Raw genomic sequence first — 19096 nt, 5'->3', positions numbered from 1 at the left:
ACCAAGTTGACATATATGCTGATTCCTACAATAATTTGAGGAGTGTTATGATTTAGAATTTAAAAAAATTACTGATAGATCATGCATTTGTGGAGATATTTTCTGTGTAATTTTAGGCATGTCAAAAAAAGAGCTGAACAGGTTAAACCATTACCAGTCACGCTGTTGTGTAACTTTAATCAAAATCGAAATGAAAGCAGTAATAATGTGAGGTGTGAGGGGCATTATTATTGCCACAGTGCTGTACAAGACGTAGTGAGTGGGGCGTGTTCATTAATGTTAAATTAGCTTGTTCACACATCAGGATGCTTGAATGAAATTGCATGTAGGTGTTGGTAGTGGCCGTGACACACTCTGCACAAGAGAACGGAGGGAGACGGGAGGAGAAAAGGAGGAGATGGGCGTGTGACATGTTTACAGGAGGGGCTTTGAATGGTCCAGAATGAAGAAGTGAGGTGTGTGAGGGCTGTCAGTCGTGCCGTTTTAAAACGTTGCACATGAAAACATCATTAAAGTTCATGAAATAATTGCACCACAACGGCTTGAGGGTTCCTCCCCAGCAAGCAGTCACTTCTTGTTTCCAGGCTTAAATACGGTGACATTTGTGAACAAAGCCCAGAGAAAATACACCCCTGTGAGAATTAATGCAAATTTATGTCTCTCTAAATTGTAATAAAAAAAATACATAAAATTTTACACTCAGCAGCTGCCCATCACAACCTACACCTGCCAAAAATTGTAATGTAGTAATTTAGTAAGAAAACTGCGGCAGAGGACAATTTGCCGCGTAGCCTGTTTAATCTGTAAACAGAATGCTGTTCATTTTGTAATTTAACGGTTCGTTTTACAGACGTGGGACTTTTTTGCTCCTGTACGATGCCCGAGAAAAGTACCGTCCTGTTCTGGACCGTTATCTCGTTCCCAGCTCCGACGTGGATGCGTAAGACACGCGTGTCAGAAGAAAGTCGGGCGCCTCGCACGGCTCGGGAAAAGTGCTTCTTAAAGGCCGGCGCGAGTGGCGGGTGTGAACAGAATCTGCCTGAAAAAGTTGTAGCGCGCTGCACTGATGACTCGGCATTCGGCTGATTCCCGCTGCTCCCCGTAAAGTGTACACCCACCCTCTCGCCCTGCACCTTCAGACACACGTTATGCGTCTGATTTTTCAGTGTGATTCCACAATTAGTGAACACAATGTATTAGTTGTCACTATGAAATTAAAGCGTTTTAATTTTCCTGATTGAAATTTACGTAAGAGTAAATCTGAAAAACTAGAATATGGAAAAGCTAATAATTAAATTGTGAATCCTAAACTCCTCCCTTTGGGGCAGTGGTGGCCTAGCGGTTAAGGAAACGGCCCCGTAATCAGGTTGCCGGTTCGAATCCTGATCCGCCAAGGTGCCACCGAGCAAAGCACCGTCCCCACACGCTGCTCCCCGGGCGCTTGTCATGGCTGCCCACTGCTCACCAAGGGTGATGGTTAAAAGCAGAGGACAAATTTCACCGTGTGCTGTGCTGCTGTGTTTCACATGTGACAATCACTTCACTTTCACTCTTCACTTTCACTTATTGAAGATACTTTATAGAGCTTGGACATTTTTGTATTGTGAATTATTCTTTATTGATAAGATCATTTTGAGATGTCTTATATGCATTATCAGCCATAGTCATCAATATAAAACAAAAGCATTTGACTTTATGCAAATAACACAAATATACGAAAGTTTTTTAATAAAGTTATGAAAACAAATGACCCCATTCATTATTATAAAGATTGATTTAGATGTGCTATTTACTGGACATGAGGCAGCTAATTTAATGGAATTTAGTACATTTATATTCCTCCTCATTAATAGCTGTTGCCATGAAAACAGAAAACAGGGGGGCGTATTGTGGCCCTCAGATCCGGAAAGGAGACGTCAGTGTGGGCAGAAGAGTGGGAGTCCATCTGTACGAGGCTGCAGGGTTTTTCGTCTTCCTAAACTATGTCTTAATTAGCAGTTTTGAATTTTCATGACCACACCAGATACTCAGGGCTGCAGAGGCCAGACTGACCATCTGGACCCCCCCCCCCCCCCAAAAAAAAAAAAAAAAAAGTCCAAATGTGATTGTCTAACGGGCACTTCCATCTCTGCAGTACGGAGCAGCTGGTGGTGAAGATCCTGAAGGCCCTGGACCTGCCAGCGAAGGACGCCAATGGATTCTCCGACCCCTACGTCAAGATCTACCTGCTGCCGGACAGGAAGAAGAAATTCCAGACCAAGGTGTGATTCTAACCAGATGCACCCCCTGAATTATTCAGTAGTATTTACGGTTATTTATTGTAAGCTTGTATTGCATTTCTGTTGCGCCAAACGTGTGGAAGAAAATTGTAAATTCACTGACAAAGAATGCATACAAATTCCAAATATTTTTATTGATTTTCCACTAGTGAAATTGTGTCAGGTTTACGCTGTGATGTAAGTTATTTACATTTACAGCAGATGATCTTATCCAGAGCGATATATCCATAATTGAAACCCCACGTTTGGTTCACTAGGACCCGATCTGCAGATGTGTTCACATAATCCAATTTATTTTATATATATATTTATAAAGTTTACGTAAGAGCTCTTTTACTCTAAATATTTCCTAAGCAGGAACGTTTGTGGTTTCCACTTGAAGACCTTAATGACTCAGCAGTTCGGACATCTTCTGAAAGTTGATTCCACCAAGACAGAGAAGAGTCTAGATGAATGAGGTTGCGTGCAGTGGCACAGGGAGAGATTGGAGAATTCTCCAGGGAGTTTTTAAGGTCCTGTTGTGGGGCGGAATCTGCAGTGATGAATAGCAGTTCGGTTTTGCTGGGGTTCAGTTTCGGATGATGTGCTGACATCCAGGATGAGATGTCAGACACGCAAGCAGAGACCTTAGTGGACATGCTTGCATCTGATTGTGTAAAAGAAAAGAAGAGTTGGGTGAGCCCTGAGTACTGAGCCCTGAGGGACCCCACTTGAGAGCTTGTGAGGTCCCCTTCCATGTCACACTGTAAGATCTATCCTCCAGATAGGAATCTACTGCCATGCCGCACTGCTAATTCTCAGGCTCTCAAGGACTGTCAGGAGAGTCTTGTGGTTGACTGTGTCAAGTGCTGCTGAAAGGTCCAGATCACTGTTGACAATTTTGCTGAGCTTAAATTTCTCTGCCAGAAGAGCAGTCTCTGTTGAGCGGGAAGTTTTGAAACCAGAATGATTTGGGTCCTGATGGTTGTTCTGGGTAAAGTAGTAAGAAAGCTCATCATAGATGCTGCGTTGTAGGATTTTTGACAGAAAAGGTAAGTGAGAGACTGGTCTGTAATTGGAAATATCAAAAGAATTTGAATGATTTTAGCCTTTTTGAAGGCTTTTGGGATGAGACCAGATGTCATGGACTTATTATAGATGGATTTGATGAAAGGTAGATTGAGCTATAGATTGGATCCAGTAAGTAGGTGGTTGGGTTGGATGAAGTGATGAGTTGTAGGATTTCATCTGATGTCAGGGCAGAAAAGTGATCCAGTGAGGAGGATGGGGAATCCTCGGTATTACCCAAAGGCGGAGCTGCGGTAAGTGACTGGCAAATGTGTTCAGATTTTTGAGATTCTTCATGCATGAGTCAAATAAATCTTTTTAAATGTGTGACATGGCACTTACATTTTCTGTGAGAGGGAGTTTTCTCCATTCCACTGTTGCCTCTGGCTTGCTCGCATGTGGCTTTGAGCGCTGTTCTATTTGTTAGGCGCTTTACATTTACATTTACAGCATTTATAATTTATCCAGAGCGACTTACAATCAGTAGTCACAGGGACAGTCCCTCCCCCCCTGGGGACACTCGGGGTTAAGTGTCTTGCACAGGGACACAATGGTAGTAAGTGGGATTTGAACCTGGGTCTTCTGGTTCATAGGTGAGTGCGTTCGCACTAGGCTACTCCCACCCTGATATGGGTAAATGTGGGACTAATAAAGGATTATCTTATCTCATGTACATTTGACCTTATGTAAGGCTGGTTCAAGCAGACCCCTTCTTTTTATTCATCTTTCACTTCCTGTGTCTCTGCCAATCACACAGGTCCACAGAAAGACCCTGAATCCAGTCTTTAACGAGACATTCCAGTTTGGAGTTCCACTGGCCGAGCTGCACTCCAGGAAACTGCACTTCTCCGTCTACGATTTCGACCGCTTCTCCAGACACGACCTCATTGGCCAGGTCGTCGTGGACAACCTGCTGGACTTCAGCGAGGGCAGCGGAGACAAGCCTATCTGGAGAGACATAGTGGAAGGGACGGCGGTAAGAACACACACACACACACACACATAAAACGCCCTGTACCAGCATTTACATTTACAGCATTTATCAGACGCCCTTATCCAGAGCGACTTACAATCAGTAGTTACAGGGACAGTCCCCCCCAGGAGCAACTTAGGGTTAAGTGTCTTGCTCAGGGACACAATGGTAGTAAGTGGGATTTGAACCTGGGTCTTCTGGTTCATAGGTGAGTGTGTTACCACACTAGGCTACTACCACCCAGCACAATGAAATGTGGCTTTTTTCGTGAATGCATTAATGTAATGCAGCGCTGTGCTCTATACCAGGTCCCCTTGTTAGCGTTAAGTGGAAACTTTCACGGTCACTGAAGCTGTACAAACAGTGGCGGCTTCTGCATGAGTAAACGTCTAATATATGTGAATGTCACGTATGCATAAATGCTTCTGCTACGTTGTGTGCAAACATATGCCAAATGTGACACGGTTTTTACAGCTGCACAACTCGTTCTGACAAACTGCCCTTTTAATGATATGATTTCGGATATCCGACGGGCCTCTCGTGACCTCTCGTGACCTCTTGGAACCAACCATCAACCGCCTTTTCACATGGACTCATTTAACCCCTAAAAGGACATTCCAACAAGTTTGAAATTCTATGTCGATATTCTATTCTATGTAGATATTAGATATTATATTCATTACATAACACGCATTGATTTGGAATTCATCATGTCAAGTTTTTTTTTGTAATGTGGGATTCGTGACGTCTCTCCTGCAGGGACAGTTGGTGTCTAGCCAGTCGAGGTGGGTTGTTCTGGATCAAAGTCAATTTTTTGATCGCGTGCCATTGCAGCAAAGGCATTCATGCAACAATACACTCCATCACACACGCCTGAACACTGCTATGAACACAGCGCCCGAGCGGGATTTGCCTCATGGGGCGCCGCTATTTTAACAGTTTCCACAAGACGCAATGCACCCCCCCCCCCCCCCCCCCCCCCCCCCACCACCACCACCACTTTAGAGAAAAGTGACCCTGTCGGCTTCTAGCCGCTTTAAACTGAATGGATTAGGCTCATGTTAGCTGCCCAGCTAACGCGGAGGCCTGTACTGAGATGCTGGTGGGTGCCGAGCTGGCACGGTGCACACGCTGGTGGGCCTTTGGCGTTTAAACTGGCAGCCGTCCGCCTGCAAGCAGACACTACGAGCGACTCGCTGATTTCCCCACTGAACCCCGTCTCCAAGACTTAATTTTCTGCAATAAAGAAGAGATCATTTATCAATCAGAGTCCAGACGCAGGATTTAATCAAAGGGGATCAGCGAGCTCAGCCATCTTTAGATAGCTGTGGGTGCGGGAACAAGCGAAATGTAAAATGTGCATGAACAAAACACCGTGACTTATGGAATTAGAGTAAAAAAAAAAAAAGATGAAATGGCTCTTTTTTTTTTTTTCCCAATAGGAAAAAGCCGACCTGGGTGAACTGAACTTCTCACTGTGCTACCTGCCCACGGCCGGCAGGCTCACCGCGACCGTAATCAAAGCCACCAACCTCAAGGCCATGGACCTCACTGGCTTCTCGGGTAAGTGTGAAAAAAAAAACCTGGCCACAATTACGTGCTTTTTATCAACAATTATTAAAAGAGTAAAAAAGCAAACGTTCTCACCGCCATGCCTACACGTCTGTAGTGGGGGAAAGAGAGAATCCGCTTCGCAGATTGCTCGTGGGATGTCCGGGTTTGCACTAATTAGTAATCTGTGTCCGAATTCGGCACCACACGGGCCCTGTTCATTCGAAGGCGGCACAGCCGCAAACAGCGCGGGCTTCTGAGAGGGCACCTTGTTAGCATCCTGGATGTCAAAAAGGGCAAGAGATGTCCACACCACGAAAAAAAAGAACAACAGATAGATGGCAGACAAATAGAATTAGTGCTGGCTAATTTGATTAACGAGCGCAGACGTGTGCCTAATTGAATATGAATCCTCCCTGGGCATAATTAGGCTGCATTATCACAGCGCTCGAGCAGACGAAATGACATTTGAAAAGAGGGCCGTTAATGCGACTCGCGTTATCGGGATCTGCGGTCAAATTGGAGGCCTTTGATATGAGCCTCGTTGTGAAACGCTTCCAGACCCCTACGTGAAGGCCTCGCTGGTCTGCGATGGGCGGCGGCTGAAGAAGAGGAAGACCTCCATTAAGAAGAATACGCTGAACCCCACCTACAACGAAGCTCTGGTGTTCGACATCCCGCACGAGAACATCGAGAGTGTGAGCCTCATCATAGCAGTTATGGACTACGACTGGTGAGTCAGCGTGTATTTAGTTTGCTCAGTTTGCTCTCTAGTCGTACAGGTTCATGTAAAGGACAAATACTGCAAACATACCACATATGAAGCAATATGAAGTTCCAGAGCGAAATGGAGAAGTCTTTTTTTATGGACCCTGAGTTGCCAGATTGCTTGGATTTGAAAATCTGGCAACACAGCAACTTAAATTCAATAAATGTGTTTTCTCCTACGTTGTCGGTGACAGTGTCTATGTGTAATTGTGTTATTTTGTGTTAAGTAAAAAATGCAATCACAGCACTACTATGCTTCATGTAAAATTCATGTAATTTAAATTAGAAAATGAAATTGCATTGGTAACCTAAAGCTCACGTCCCACTGTAAGTCAAATTTTGATGCATTTCTGTCATTTGGAATGTAAAATCAGCATCTGTTTTGAATTGTACTTGAGTCTGAGGTCTAGTGGAGCCGACGCATTAGCATTAGCATTAGCAGCTTTAGTGGTATGTAGGCCATCATTATCCTCCCCGCATTCTTCTTCCGAGAAATGGCTTCATGGTCACGAGCACACATGACGACGAAGGAGAGATTAAGACAGACCTGCCGAAAGCTTTGCTTCGTAAATGATGAATGTGATCATTACTGGTGAGGAATATTAGCGCATTATCAGAGCCGGTGGTGGCACCACTGCGCTTGACTTCATTTTAATGTCGTTATTAATAGTTCAGGGTGTCGGGGCGTTGCGCCTCGTCTTGTCTCGGCGGGGTAATGTGATGTGTGTAGCCGCTGCCAAGTGTCCCCGGCAAGTCAGGCGCTTCCCTCCTGGTGGACGTCTGCGTTGTTTTACATAAAGACAGGGGACTCATGAATATGCATGACTTATGCAAATTGGAATGGAAGTGGGTGTCTGGTGGTGAGACGTCGAGTAACCCAGCCAATTTTTTTTTGTCTGGCGGTCCCGTCTCAAACGACTGACTTGTGTGTGTGTGTGTGTCTGTGTGTGTGTGTGTGTGTGTATGATGTTTTTCTGAGTATAGTGATGCAGCCACTGAGGGGAAAATAGATTTTACAATGCAGCCAAAAATAAGGCATCAGATGTGACGGGTCTTGTGAGTTGAGGGTTGATCCCCTGCGGGTTGGAGTTTACTTCCTGGTTTTCTCCTTTCGGCCCTAGTTTTTGGTTCATTGTGTTCGATTGTCTCACCCTCCTGTAGACCTTATATCTTTTAACCTGTCTTATATGTACACCTGTCATATATCTGCTTATTATTATTTTAAATCTAGGTTGTGAGCTTTTGTTCCCTCCTCAAATTTGTACAGTGTCTGGACTGACAGCTTCCTCAGTGAATTTAGATGAAGGACCGAGGTTTCACATTGTCGCCACTGACTTAAGAAATTGCAGTTACTTTGATGTCGGAGGGAAATGAGCATAAAACAGCTGATCTGGAAACCTTTTTCCGGAAGGTTCCACCACCAGTGACGTGCGGTCTGACGTATGAAGTCAAGGGCCAAAGCTCAGCTAAGTAATTAGCAGATATGGGTTATAACCGTACTGCAACTGCCCAGGACGTGTACAGACAACAAATTAGCTTTTTGCGACCATGCAAGCAATGCTACGAGATTTGAAAAGGCTCTTGGGAAATACTTCAAGCTGCGTTGTTGCTGCCGTGTATTAAGGGGCTGCCGAGAAGCCCAAAGGACTGTTTGATCACGGCCGCTCACTTCGGCTCTGAACGCAGTTCCCTGTGGCAAATTTCAGACGCTGCCATCAATGCAGCACAAACACGAACATCCTATCCGACATTCTTGTATGTATGATGCATTTGGGCGTTTTTTTGTAATCAAAGTTTTTATTAACATACAAACTAAAAGGTACGACACATCTACAAATACAAATGCTGCCAGGTTGCCGACGTATAAAAAAACACAACAAAAGGATCAAGTAAAAGGAAAGATACTGTATACAGATATAATACACCATGTATACATAAAGCTTAACTTTCAAATGGTGCCAGAAATGTTCCAAGATCTTCACAGAATTGTCACCTTTTTGAACAGATTTTGTTAAATACTTTCATAGGATGCCATCTGGCTCAAAGAATCAGTCTATTCCTTAATATCTGGAGGCTTAAACTGCTCTTCCAGTGACGTAGGATGATCCTGGCAGTTGTAACAAAGCCAAGCTTAAGTACAGAGAATTTGCTGGTCGCAATGTGAGGCAATCACAGTTCTGTCTCCAAGGAGACATAATCTTGGTTGAATCCCACCCAGTTCCCTAAACAATCCAAAGTTTTCATCCAGAATGGAAAAATAAAGGGACATTCCCAAATACAATGCAAAAATGTTCCAACGGTACATTTCCAACTGTGATCATTACTTGTTAACTCCATTTTTTGGAAGTCCAGTGGAATCGGCGTATTAATTTGTATTGACTAATTTCCCTCTTGCCTCTCTGATATTTTCCCCTGTTTCAGATTTGTCCAACCTTCCTCATCCATTTCAAATTTAAGGCCTTTTTGCCATAAGGGGCAAAAGGGGATTCTTGAATGGGTCAATCATTAGTAGGTTAAAGGTTCTGTAGAAGACCCCTGCCCTGAAAATCTGTTTTCAAGGCAGCTTCTTAACTTTAAACATTTCCCAAAATGTTGTAAAGTACATTTCTTTAAAAGCTCACTATGTCATGACCCGGGCTGGAAGGAGATTCAAGTTTGTCATGTGTAATGTTTCCTAATCGTGTTCGCCTGTGTTTGATTGTATAAAGCTGCCCAGTTTGTTTCTGTCTTTGTTATGTTACACGTTCACCATGTTACTGGATGTCTCCCCTGTCCTGTTCTTCACCAATTAAACCCCGGTCGTGACGTCGTGCGAATGCGTCCTTCTTCCTCGTCATCTCGTCACCATCTCCGATCACCTGCCTCGTCATGCCAGATGGTTGTGACACACTATATGATATAAACACCACACTGTCATATAAATCACTTATGGTGCATATTCCACTAGCCTGCCAGTGTTTCCAATTGATCCTGGTCTTCTAATCTCTGGGTTATATATGAGTGTGTTTGTTTATAAACATGACTTATGCATTTTTATGCAAATTTCTTTTGAATGGGTTATAATGGGGAATGGGTTTTGTTGATGTTTATGATCACAAAATTTGTAAAGGGTGGAATGGTTTGGACAAAGTCTAATCCTGTCTCCAGTCCACCCCAATGTTTGGCCAAATTCTGAATGCACATTCTTTAGTATGGGGCTGATAATGTCTATATATTTCTTATGATACTGGACTGGAAATCCATCCCCTGCTGGTGATTTCCCATTTTTCATTAATGGAATTGCTGTCCTAGTTTTCATTCATCTTCCAAGCATTCTTCCAAGGATAAAATGGGCAAGGATATATTAGAAAAGTAGTGTTCCAGATCTTGATTACTTCAAGTAGATGACTATCTTTGAGATGACTCATTTATTTCTTGAGAACTGAAGAGCAGTTGAAGGAGTAACAGTGTACAAAGTATTCTGTTGTTTCAATTGTCCTGCTAGAAGTTTACCTGTTTTTCACACAGTTGTAATCCTTCCCACTTTTTCCCACACTGACCAGCGGAGGAACTTTATCAGCATCATCCTTGGTGGCATTGTGCTGCCTGGTTTAGGGCTGGAGAATCTCTAGACTCGTTCGACCTAAAATTCACTGCTCAGGTCAATGTCCAAGCCCTCAGATGAGATCTTTGAAACGCAAGGAATCATTACACTTGCCCCTAGCACGCTCTTTATGTCCCACCAACCTAACATTATTGCATCTGCGCCTGTGTTCCAAGTCCTCCAGGCGACTCCGTACCGCTTCCGTCCATTTAACGTTTTTAACCAACAGCTCTGTCCGGCCATGTAGCAATGTCCTCTAGGTTGGATATTCGCGTCTCTGCGTTGGTGAGGTGTTCTTGTGTTGCGTTCACTGCATTTGTCAGTTCAGCTAGACTTTCCTTGATCACAGATAAGCGAGTATGCATGTTTTAACTATCCATTGTATAAATTACTCAATGAAATTGTTTAGAAATGTACATATATATTTTAGGATATGGTAGTGGGCTATGCCGAGCTCCTTTCTTTCCCACTTTTCCGTCCACGCTGAAAAGAGACGGACATGTTTGTCACTGTATAGATGCCTCAGTTTCTATAAAGACACCTGTAAAAGTATTAATCTTCTTAATCGAACTGATCTGAAGACGATTAGTCCTCATTCCAGCAAACAGAAAGGCCGGGGTTTGAATAGAGTTAACATCCAGACAGGTAAGTATCCAGTTGTGTCATTCAGCAGAAATGTGCTCCTTTGGTAATTTTCCTCTGCCGTAATTTGCCTTCTCTCATCTTCTCCCCCGTAACGATGCGATTCTGCAGGAATGGCAGCGTTCTGTAATGTTGCTGCTGCGGCTGCGATGATGGGCCTCTGTTTTGTCTCGTGTCCCTGCGCCGCTCTGCCCGTGTTTGTCTCTGTAATTGGGTAATTGGGAGATACCCCTGCCTCTCCCTGGCCGTCTCCCTCTGTAATTACTCCATCCCTCCATCTCTCTGCTTCTCTGTAATTACACAACTGATGGAGCATTTTGTTTACATTTCTTTTTCTCTTTGTGTGTGTGTGTGTGTGTGTGTGTGTGTGTGTGTGTAGTATTGGGCATAACGAGGTCATCGGGATGTGTCATGTTGGAAGCAGCGTAGAAGGACCCGGCAGAGAACACTGGACAGCCATGTTGGCCAACCCTCGCAAACCCATTGAGCACTGGCACCAGTTGGTAGAGGTGGGTAGGTGTGTGTGTGTGTGTTTGTGTGGGTCCATGTGTGTGTCCTCCTGTCCTCTTTAGTTCCTGTTTTCTCATTACATTCCAGGAAAAGACCATCACCCCATTTGTGTCCAAGAGTACGGCAGCTTCACCCAAACCTCACATTGTGGTGGACAGCCCTCATTCTGAGTAGTACTGTGAGTGTCTACACACACACACACACGCACAATATTACAGTTCTGTATTAATGGAGACTTTATTTATTATTGTTTTTGTAATTATTATGTAATTACACTGCTCAAAAAAATAAAGGGAACACAAAAATAAGACATCCTAGATCTGAATAAATGAAATGTTCTTATTAAACACTTTGTTCTTTACATATTTGAATGTGCTAACAACAAAATCAAATGTATTAACTTATGTATATCTGGATTTGGAATGAAACTCTAAATTAAAGTGGAAAAACACACTACAGGCTGATCCAACTTTTATGTAATGTCCTTACAACAAGTCAAAATTAGGCTCAGGGCATGCTCCTGATTAGTTGGCAGATGGTCTCCTGAGGGATCTCCTCCCAGACCTGGACTAAAGCATCCGCCAACTCCTTGGACAGTCTGTGACGCAACATGGCGTTTGTGGATGGAGCAAGACATGATGTCACAGATGTGCTCAATTGGATTCAGGTCTGGCACCTGCTTTCATCTGTGAAGAGCACAGGGCGCCAAATGTGCTGCATGGTGTGGGGCACAACCCCAACCTGTGGGCTTCAGGCCCTCGTACCCCCCTCATGGAGTCTGTTTCTGACTGTTTGAGCAGACAGATGCACATTTGTGGCCTGCTGGGGGTCATTTTGCAGGGCTCTAGCAGTGCTCCTCCTGTTCTTCCTTTAACAAAGGCAGAAGTAGAGGTCCTGCTGCTGGGTTGTTGCCTGTCTACGGCCTCCTCCATGTCTCCTGCCGTACTGACCTGTCTCCTGGTAGTGCCTCCATGCTCTGGACACTACTAACAGACACAGCAAACCTTCTTGCCACAGCTCGCATTGATGTGCCGTCCTGGATGAGCTGCACCACCTGAGCCACTTGTGTGGCTTGTAGACTCCGTCTCATGCTACCACTAGAGTGAAAGCACCACCAGCATTCAAAACAGACCATAACATCAGTCAGAATGCATAGGAACTGAGAAGTGGTCTGCAGGACCACGCCTTTTATTGGGGATCTCTTGATAAATGCCTGTAATTTCCACCTGTTGTCTATTCCATTTGCACAACAGCATGTGAAATTGATTGGCAGACAGTGTTGCTTCCTTAGCGGACAGTTTGATTTCACAGAAGTGTGATTGATTTGGACTTGCATTGTGTTGTTTAAGTGTTCCCTTTACAGGGAGTGCAGAATTATTAGGCAGGTTGTATTTTTGAGGAATAATTTTATTATTGAACAACAACCATGTTCTAAATAAACCCCCCCCCCCCCCCAAAAAAAAAAAATAAAAGCTGAACTTTTTTGGAAGTAGTTTTTAGTTTGTTTTTATTTTTAGCTATTTTAGGGGGATATCTGTGTGTGCAGGTGACTATTACTGTGCATAATTATTAGGCAACTTAACAAAAAACAAATATATACATTTCTGACATTCAAAAACAAAACAAAAACAAATCAGCGACCAGTATAGCCACCTTTCTTTGCAAGGACACTCAAAAGCCTGCCATCTATGGATTCTGTCAGTGTTTTAATCTGTTCACCATCAACATTGTGTGCAGCAGCAACCACAGCCTCCCAGACACTGTTCAGAGAGGTGTACTGTTTTCCCTCCTTGTAAATCTCACATTTGATGATGGACCACAGGTTCTCAATGGGGTTCAGATCAGGTGAACAAGGAGGCCATGTCATTAGTTTTTCTTCTTTTATACCCTTTCTTGCCAGCCACGCTGTGGAGTACTTGGACGCGTGTGATGGAGCATTGTCATGCATGAAAATCATATTTTTCTTGAAGGATGCAGACTTCTTCCTGTACCACTGCTTGAAGAAGGTGTCTTCCAGAAACTGGCAGTAGGACTGGGAGTTGAGCTTGACTCCATCCTCAACCCGAAAAGGCCCCACAAGCTCATCTTTGATGATACCAGCCCAAACCAGTACTCCACCTCCACCTTGCTGGCGTCTGAGTCGGACTGGAGCTCTCTGCCCTTTACCAATCCAGCCACGGGCCCATCCATCTGGCCCATCAAGACTCACTCTCATTTCATCAGTCCATAAAACCTTAGAAAAATCAGTCTTGAGATATTTCTTGGCCCAGTCTTGACGTTTCAGCTTGTGTGTCTTGTTCAGTGGTGGTCGTCTTTCAGCCTTTCTTACCTTGGCCATGTTGCTGAGTATTGCACACCTTCTTTTGCTTTTGGGCACTCCAGTGATGTTGCAGCTCTGAAATATGGCCAAACTGATGGCAAATGGCATCTTGGCAGCTGCACGCTCGACTTTTCTCAGTTCATGGGCAGTTATTTTGCGCCTTGGTTTTTCCACACGCTTCTTGCGACCCTGTTGACTATTTTGAATGAAACGCTTGATTGTTCAATGATCACGCTTCAGAAGCTTTGCAATTTTAAGAGTGCTTCATCCTCTGCAAGATATCTCACTATTTTGGACTTTTCTGAGCCTGTCAAGTCTTTCTTTTGACCCATTTTGCCAAAGGAAATGAAGTTGCCTAATAATTATGCACACCTGATATAGGGTGTTGATGTCATTAGACCACACCCCTTCTCATTACAGAGATGCACATCACCTAATATGCTTAATTGGTAGTAGGCTTTCAAGCCTATACAGCTTGGAGTAAGACAACATGCATGAAGAGGATGATGTGGACAAAATACTCATTTGCCTAATAATTCTGCACTCCCTGTATTTTATTACCAGCAGTGTATTAGTAATTGTATTTTACTATTAAATATTTACCAACCGCCACTAAGTGTGGGCCTTTTTTGCCAGTGTAAGGTGAAAGGTGTCCTCAGGATTTACATAAATAGCCCCCTGCTTGGTATAGTTATCTATATCCTGAAGAAGAGAAACATGATGGTGGTAATGAAATAAAAATGGGAGGAGCCTGCAGGTTGACTGCTCTACTGCCTCAATTTTGATGATTTCAACCTGTGCCCATCAATGCATGAATATTTTTGTAAATCCTGAGGATACCTTTGACCTTACACTAGCCAATGCTTGGTGCATAGTGCAATGCTTATTGGCCTCGACAAATGCCTGCTATAATAACTAATTACTATTTTCACTGATAAACAAGAAGCCAGACCTGTGTACTTATTGCAAAATGTATGTTGTATCTAATTTTCAACCACTGAGAAAATATGCAAAATATTCAAAAAAAGGTAAATGTATCAAGTAATACACACACACACACACACGTTAGATAGAATAGCCTTATTCTCTGGCTGAGGTTACAGATGATCACAGTAGGTTAGGACTCATTCATGTGCCAAGATGTTGGCAAAGCTCTAAAGCAGGCGGCTCCGAGATGCAGTTACGTAAGGAGCTCCCTCCCCATGGAGCGCTGTTTTTTTTTTTTTTGTTTTTTTTAATCGAAATATTCTCTCCCTCTCTCTCTCTTCCCAAACCCTCTCTTCTCTTTCATTCCCACTGTCTCCCGCTCTCCTCTACCTTGTGCCCGTTTCTCCCCAGGTCAGCATTATCCCTGTAGATACTAGACTTTCGTTTTTATTCTCTTATCATCTGTGAATAATTCCCTCCATCAAAGAAAGGCGGTGAAAAGACGGGATTATCGCTCGTGCTGCTGGAATTCTACTGATGAAACCCAGAAAAGGAGGCAGGATGAAGCACTGATCCCACATCGGTGGCAGCACACAAACACACACACACATGCATCCATTTGAATAATGAATAAATAGAAAAACGTTTTGGCAATGGCACGTACACACACACTCAAGGAGCCACGCCCATGGATGGTCTGTAGCAGTCCAATCAGTGGTTTTTGGGACACTGGGATCTGAAAAAAATGAAAAGATTTAGGACAATTCGGACTCCTGGTCCCGGATCTGGGTCCGTCGCTCATTTCTCCCGGGAGGAGGAACAATTTCTTGTCCCGGTGTGCATCATGGGAAGTAAGAAGCATGCCGCGCCGCCGCGAGAAGTGTCCGCCCCTGCCTCATGCATTTTTAGAACACACCCCCTCGCCATCGACGGGTGGCTTTTATTTTTGTATTTCTTTATTGATTTGGCTTGTTTTGTACGATGGCCACCGGTGTGGAGTCATTCCTGCTTTCTTTGGATGAGTGAGCCGTGGGAACACACTGCCTCCGTAACGTTCGGCCTCTTCGACGGACCCCAAGCCCGAGGGGAGGAACTTTCAAGAGGAACTCAACAAAAAAAAAAAAAAAAAGGAAAAAACGAAGTCATAAATAACAATAACTCTGCCAGAGGACCCAACTGAGGACGGACCTGCTCGGTTCTGTGTGCACTTAACTCGGAACTGATCCTTTTCAGGGAAAGGATGTTCACCATAGTCTTTTATTTTTCTACCATTCCCTTCTGTTTCTGTCATGTGTCATTTTCTTTTCTTTTCCGGTTGCCGCAGAGACATTACCTGCACCCTCCACCTCCTCTCCAGCCGGACGAAACTTCTGCAGGACGCGCAGAACCTCCGTGTCCTCCGCTATTCTTCCCGTGTACCTACGTGTTTGTGGGAGTGTACTTTATGATTTGATTTATTCATTTTGTACTTGTAAGCGTTTGTGCGTGTGCGTATGCGTCGCTGTGACCTTGTGTATGACACGTGTCTGTGCCAGTGCAACTCTGACCCTGCCCGACCCCGCCCCCTTGACCCGTCATCTCCACCTTTCGCCCAGCTCAGCCTGAAAAACAACAAAAAAAAAACCCTTCTGTCCTGTGTCTTAGAGGAGCCCATCCTTTCGTGTTGCACTTTGTAGAGAGCGGGGAGGACGTCCCCTGACGTGCCGTACGGTCGTAGCCAGTAGACGTTTTTCTCCCCTCCACCTGATCACTGTTAACTGTCTAGGGTGTCTAATGAATTCTGTTCGTATTACGTGCTCTGTCTGTCCCTGGGAGTAAACTGTTGGCTACGGTGTTTTTCAAGAATTTGTGGAGATGGATTTTTTTTTTTAATGTTTTTTCATTGCATGGAGAGAAAATAAATAAATAAAAGCAGGAGTGGCTAAAACGTAAGAAGCGGAGCAGCAGGAGGCTGGTATCTTAAGGCCGAATGTGGAGAAAAAAAAAACAAAAAACCTTAATGCCTCCCAACATTCCCTCCGAGCTGAGAGACAGGCGTGGGGGATCGCCGCCGCTAGCATGCCGCCACGCCCAGCTACCCGGGCTACGTTCACGCTGGCAGCAAACAATGCAAATTCTTTCCCATGCTGACTTCATGTGTGATAGAGGATGTCTAGGGATGTAACGATGCACTCAACTTGAAAACTTTCTTAACCTAAACTGCAATATCGTCAAAACTGCAACTAAAATTGCATTTTAAAACAAAGAATGAATTTTAAATTATTCAGATAAATACAAAAAAAAAAAAAAACTTCAGTAAATCCACTAAGCGTTGCATGTGTAGGTGGGCCACAACTCGCCTGATGTGACCCAGCAGATGCGTGACGTGGGGAACTTTGTTGTGTGGCTCATCGCAACATCCATTGTAAATTATGTTTTTTCTTTTTAGTGTATCAAAAACACAATACATTTTTACCTCAACTGGTTCTAATAGCCACACATTTGCATTGATTTTTAGCCAATTCACAGTGCATCATTACATTCCTAATAATGTCACTTTACATGCACTTAAATCCCCCTCGTGATAGAAAATTCTGCATAAAATCACATTTTGACGATTTGAATAATAAATGGGGACAACTCCAGGTTTTGTGATTGGCAGTGTCCTACATCAAAGTCAAAATGCATTTTTCTTGGATTTAAGAAGGCTGATGATAAATGCAATAGGGGTAATAATGTGTGTGAAAATTCCCTTGTGGAATTGTTATCTGAGGATCGCTCGGCTCACACTGTACCAGGAACAGGAAGAGCAAGCTCTAATAGTTTAACTCAAGACTCCGAGATTTCTAAATGGCTTTCGTTTCCGGGGCTTGTACTGACAGCGGGGTTCGCTCTGGCAGTGCAATAAGATTAAGGGACAGCGAGGCATTATAGCTGATAAAAAATCGAAGGCACCCGCCGTAACTGTCCTGCGCTTGCAGTTACTTTGAAAGAGCGGATTGATTGAGGCCGTGGGTGCGATGCCAGCAGAACGCAAAAGGACTTCAACCAAATTTGAAGAAAGTCAGTACATCAACGGAATTGCCCTTGAAACGTCTCTTCATTTTGCGGGAGCAGCGAGCTCTCACGACTAACACGTGCAATAGAAGTCACATTAATGAGATGTGGAACTGTGCAAACACAGACAGGAGCACTTTATGTATCAATGTAGCCTCAGAGTGGGCGTGTCCAGCCTTCAACCAATCAGAGCCCTTCATTTTCCAATTGACAAGAGGCTGGTTGTCAGCCAGAGCGTGAACTTGTCCCGTAGCCTCCTCCAACACCGCCATAGCCTCTAAAGACAGCTGTACTGTACCAACCAGCACTGCCATCGTTCTCGCACTGTGTATCACTGCCTTTCACGCCTCATTGTACTTATTGAAGCACCCTCACTGGAGCCTTGTAGCCCCGCCCCATCCAGTTCCAAGAACGTGTGAATTATGTCTTCCTTTCTGTACCTGGTAAACGCAGATGTGCAGAAGGTATATGGTGTGTCACGTGATCGAAACCCCCCCCCCCCCCCCCCCCCCCCCCCCCCGCTCTTCCCCGTTTCATATCATATATCTGCCAGCGTTGCACCGGAGAACATCGATTACTCGAGCTCGTTATCGACCGCGCCCGTTTCACTGCTTCACGGCACTATAAAGCCCCATTCGCCTCGAAAGCATTGGAACTGGCACCTCCGGTCACGCTGTGGCAGCTCATTAATGTGACCTCTGACCCCCAACCCCCTCCCTTCTTCTTTCTCTTGCCTGTTTGCTTCCCACCCTCTTCGGTTTCTCTCTATGTCAAGTGCAGTTCTGAATGAACCTGGGAAACGTTGTTTGCATGCTTATATTAACATGAATGATGTCAACATGATACAAAGAAAAAGAAAAACCTTTTTTAAAGAAGCGAAGCTCAAGCGCAAGAGCCCGACGGTGAGCTTGATGCCGATGGTGGTCGAACATGGCAATCCTGGTCAGCGTGACGGTGAATTACACTGTTTATACTGTATATCTTCCTCCAGTCGCTGTTTTCTGTTCTATTTTCCTAATTTCAGGTTAACTTTTTTTATGATGAGTTACCACGACAACGACGTTTGATATTCGGGCAAGAAGAGAATGCTTTTACACTGGCCCGGCCGTCTCTGCCAGGAACTATACTGTGAGGAAGCTGAAGATGTATGTGTGACGATGTTGTTGAGGAAATGACGAAATAAAGGATATGTATCAAACATGGCAGCGTTGTTGCCTGATGTTCTCTCTCCAGTGCACTAATCCATCTGTAATTATTTAGTCCTCCATCGACGGCGAATTGTCATTTGGGATGAATTCGCCCGCGCCTTTGCCACCCTCCAACTCTAATCTCCTTCTTAAAGGCTTTCGGACGGTTTCCGGCCAGTGGTGGAGAGGCCCCCCGGGTCGCTTGGTCACTGCAGTGGCCTGCCAGTGGCGTGGCCATTAGGCACAGTTAAATCGAGCGTGAGCGCTGTCTCG

General features: G+C 44.4%; 1 protein-coding gene across 3 annotated transcripts in view; it reads left to right on the top strand.

Annotated features, from left to right (window-relative positions):
- syt3 (synaptotagmin III) overlaps positions 1–18838 on the top strand; it is a 42429-nt gene extending 23591 nt beyond the window's left edge. For 2 of the 3 annotated variants that reach the window (XM_028985863.1, XM_028985864.1), the window contains 7 exons: positions 2135–2261; positions 4084–4302; positions 5742–5862; positions 6412–6583; positions 11223–11352; positions 11441–11531; positions 15012–18838. In XM_028985863.1, the coding sequence (XP_028841696.1) occupies positions 2135–2261; positions 4084–4302; positions 5742–5862; positions 6412–6583; positions 11223–11352; positions 11441–11527 (856 nt within the window). In that variant the 3' untranslated portion in view covers positions 11528–11531; positions 15012–18838. The remainder of the gene's footprint in view (positions 1–2134; positions 2262–4083; positions 4303–5741; positions 5863–6411; positions 6584–11222; positions 11353–11440; positions 11532–15011) is intronic. The other variant, XM_028985865.1, reaches the window with a different exon arrangement.
- Positions 18839–19096: the final 258 nt, after the last annotated feature.

The sequence above is a fragment of the Denticeps clupeoides genome, chromosome 7 (assembly GCF_900700375.1).
Source record: "Denticeps clupeoides chromosome 7, fDenClu1.1, whole genome shotgun sequence".
Taxonomy (NCBI): Eukaryota; Metazoa; Chordata; class Actinopteri; order Clupeiformes; family Denticipitidae; genus Denticeps; species Denticeps clupeoides.
The sequence above is the reverse complement of the archived record's forward strand: the minus strand, read 5'-3'. Positions and strand labels throughout refer to the sequence as shown.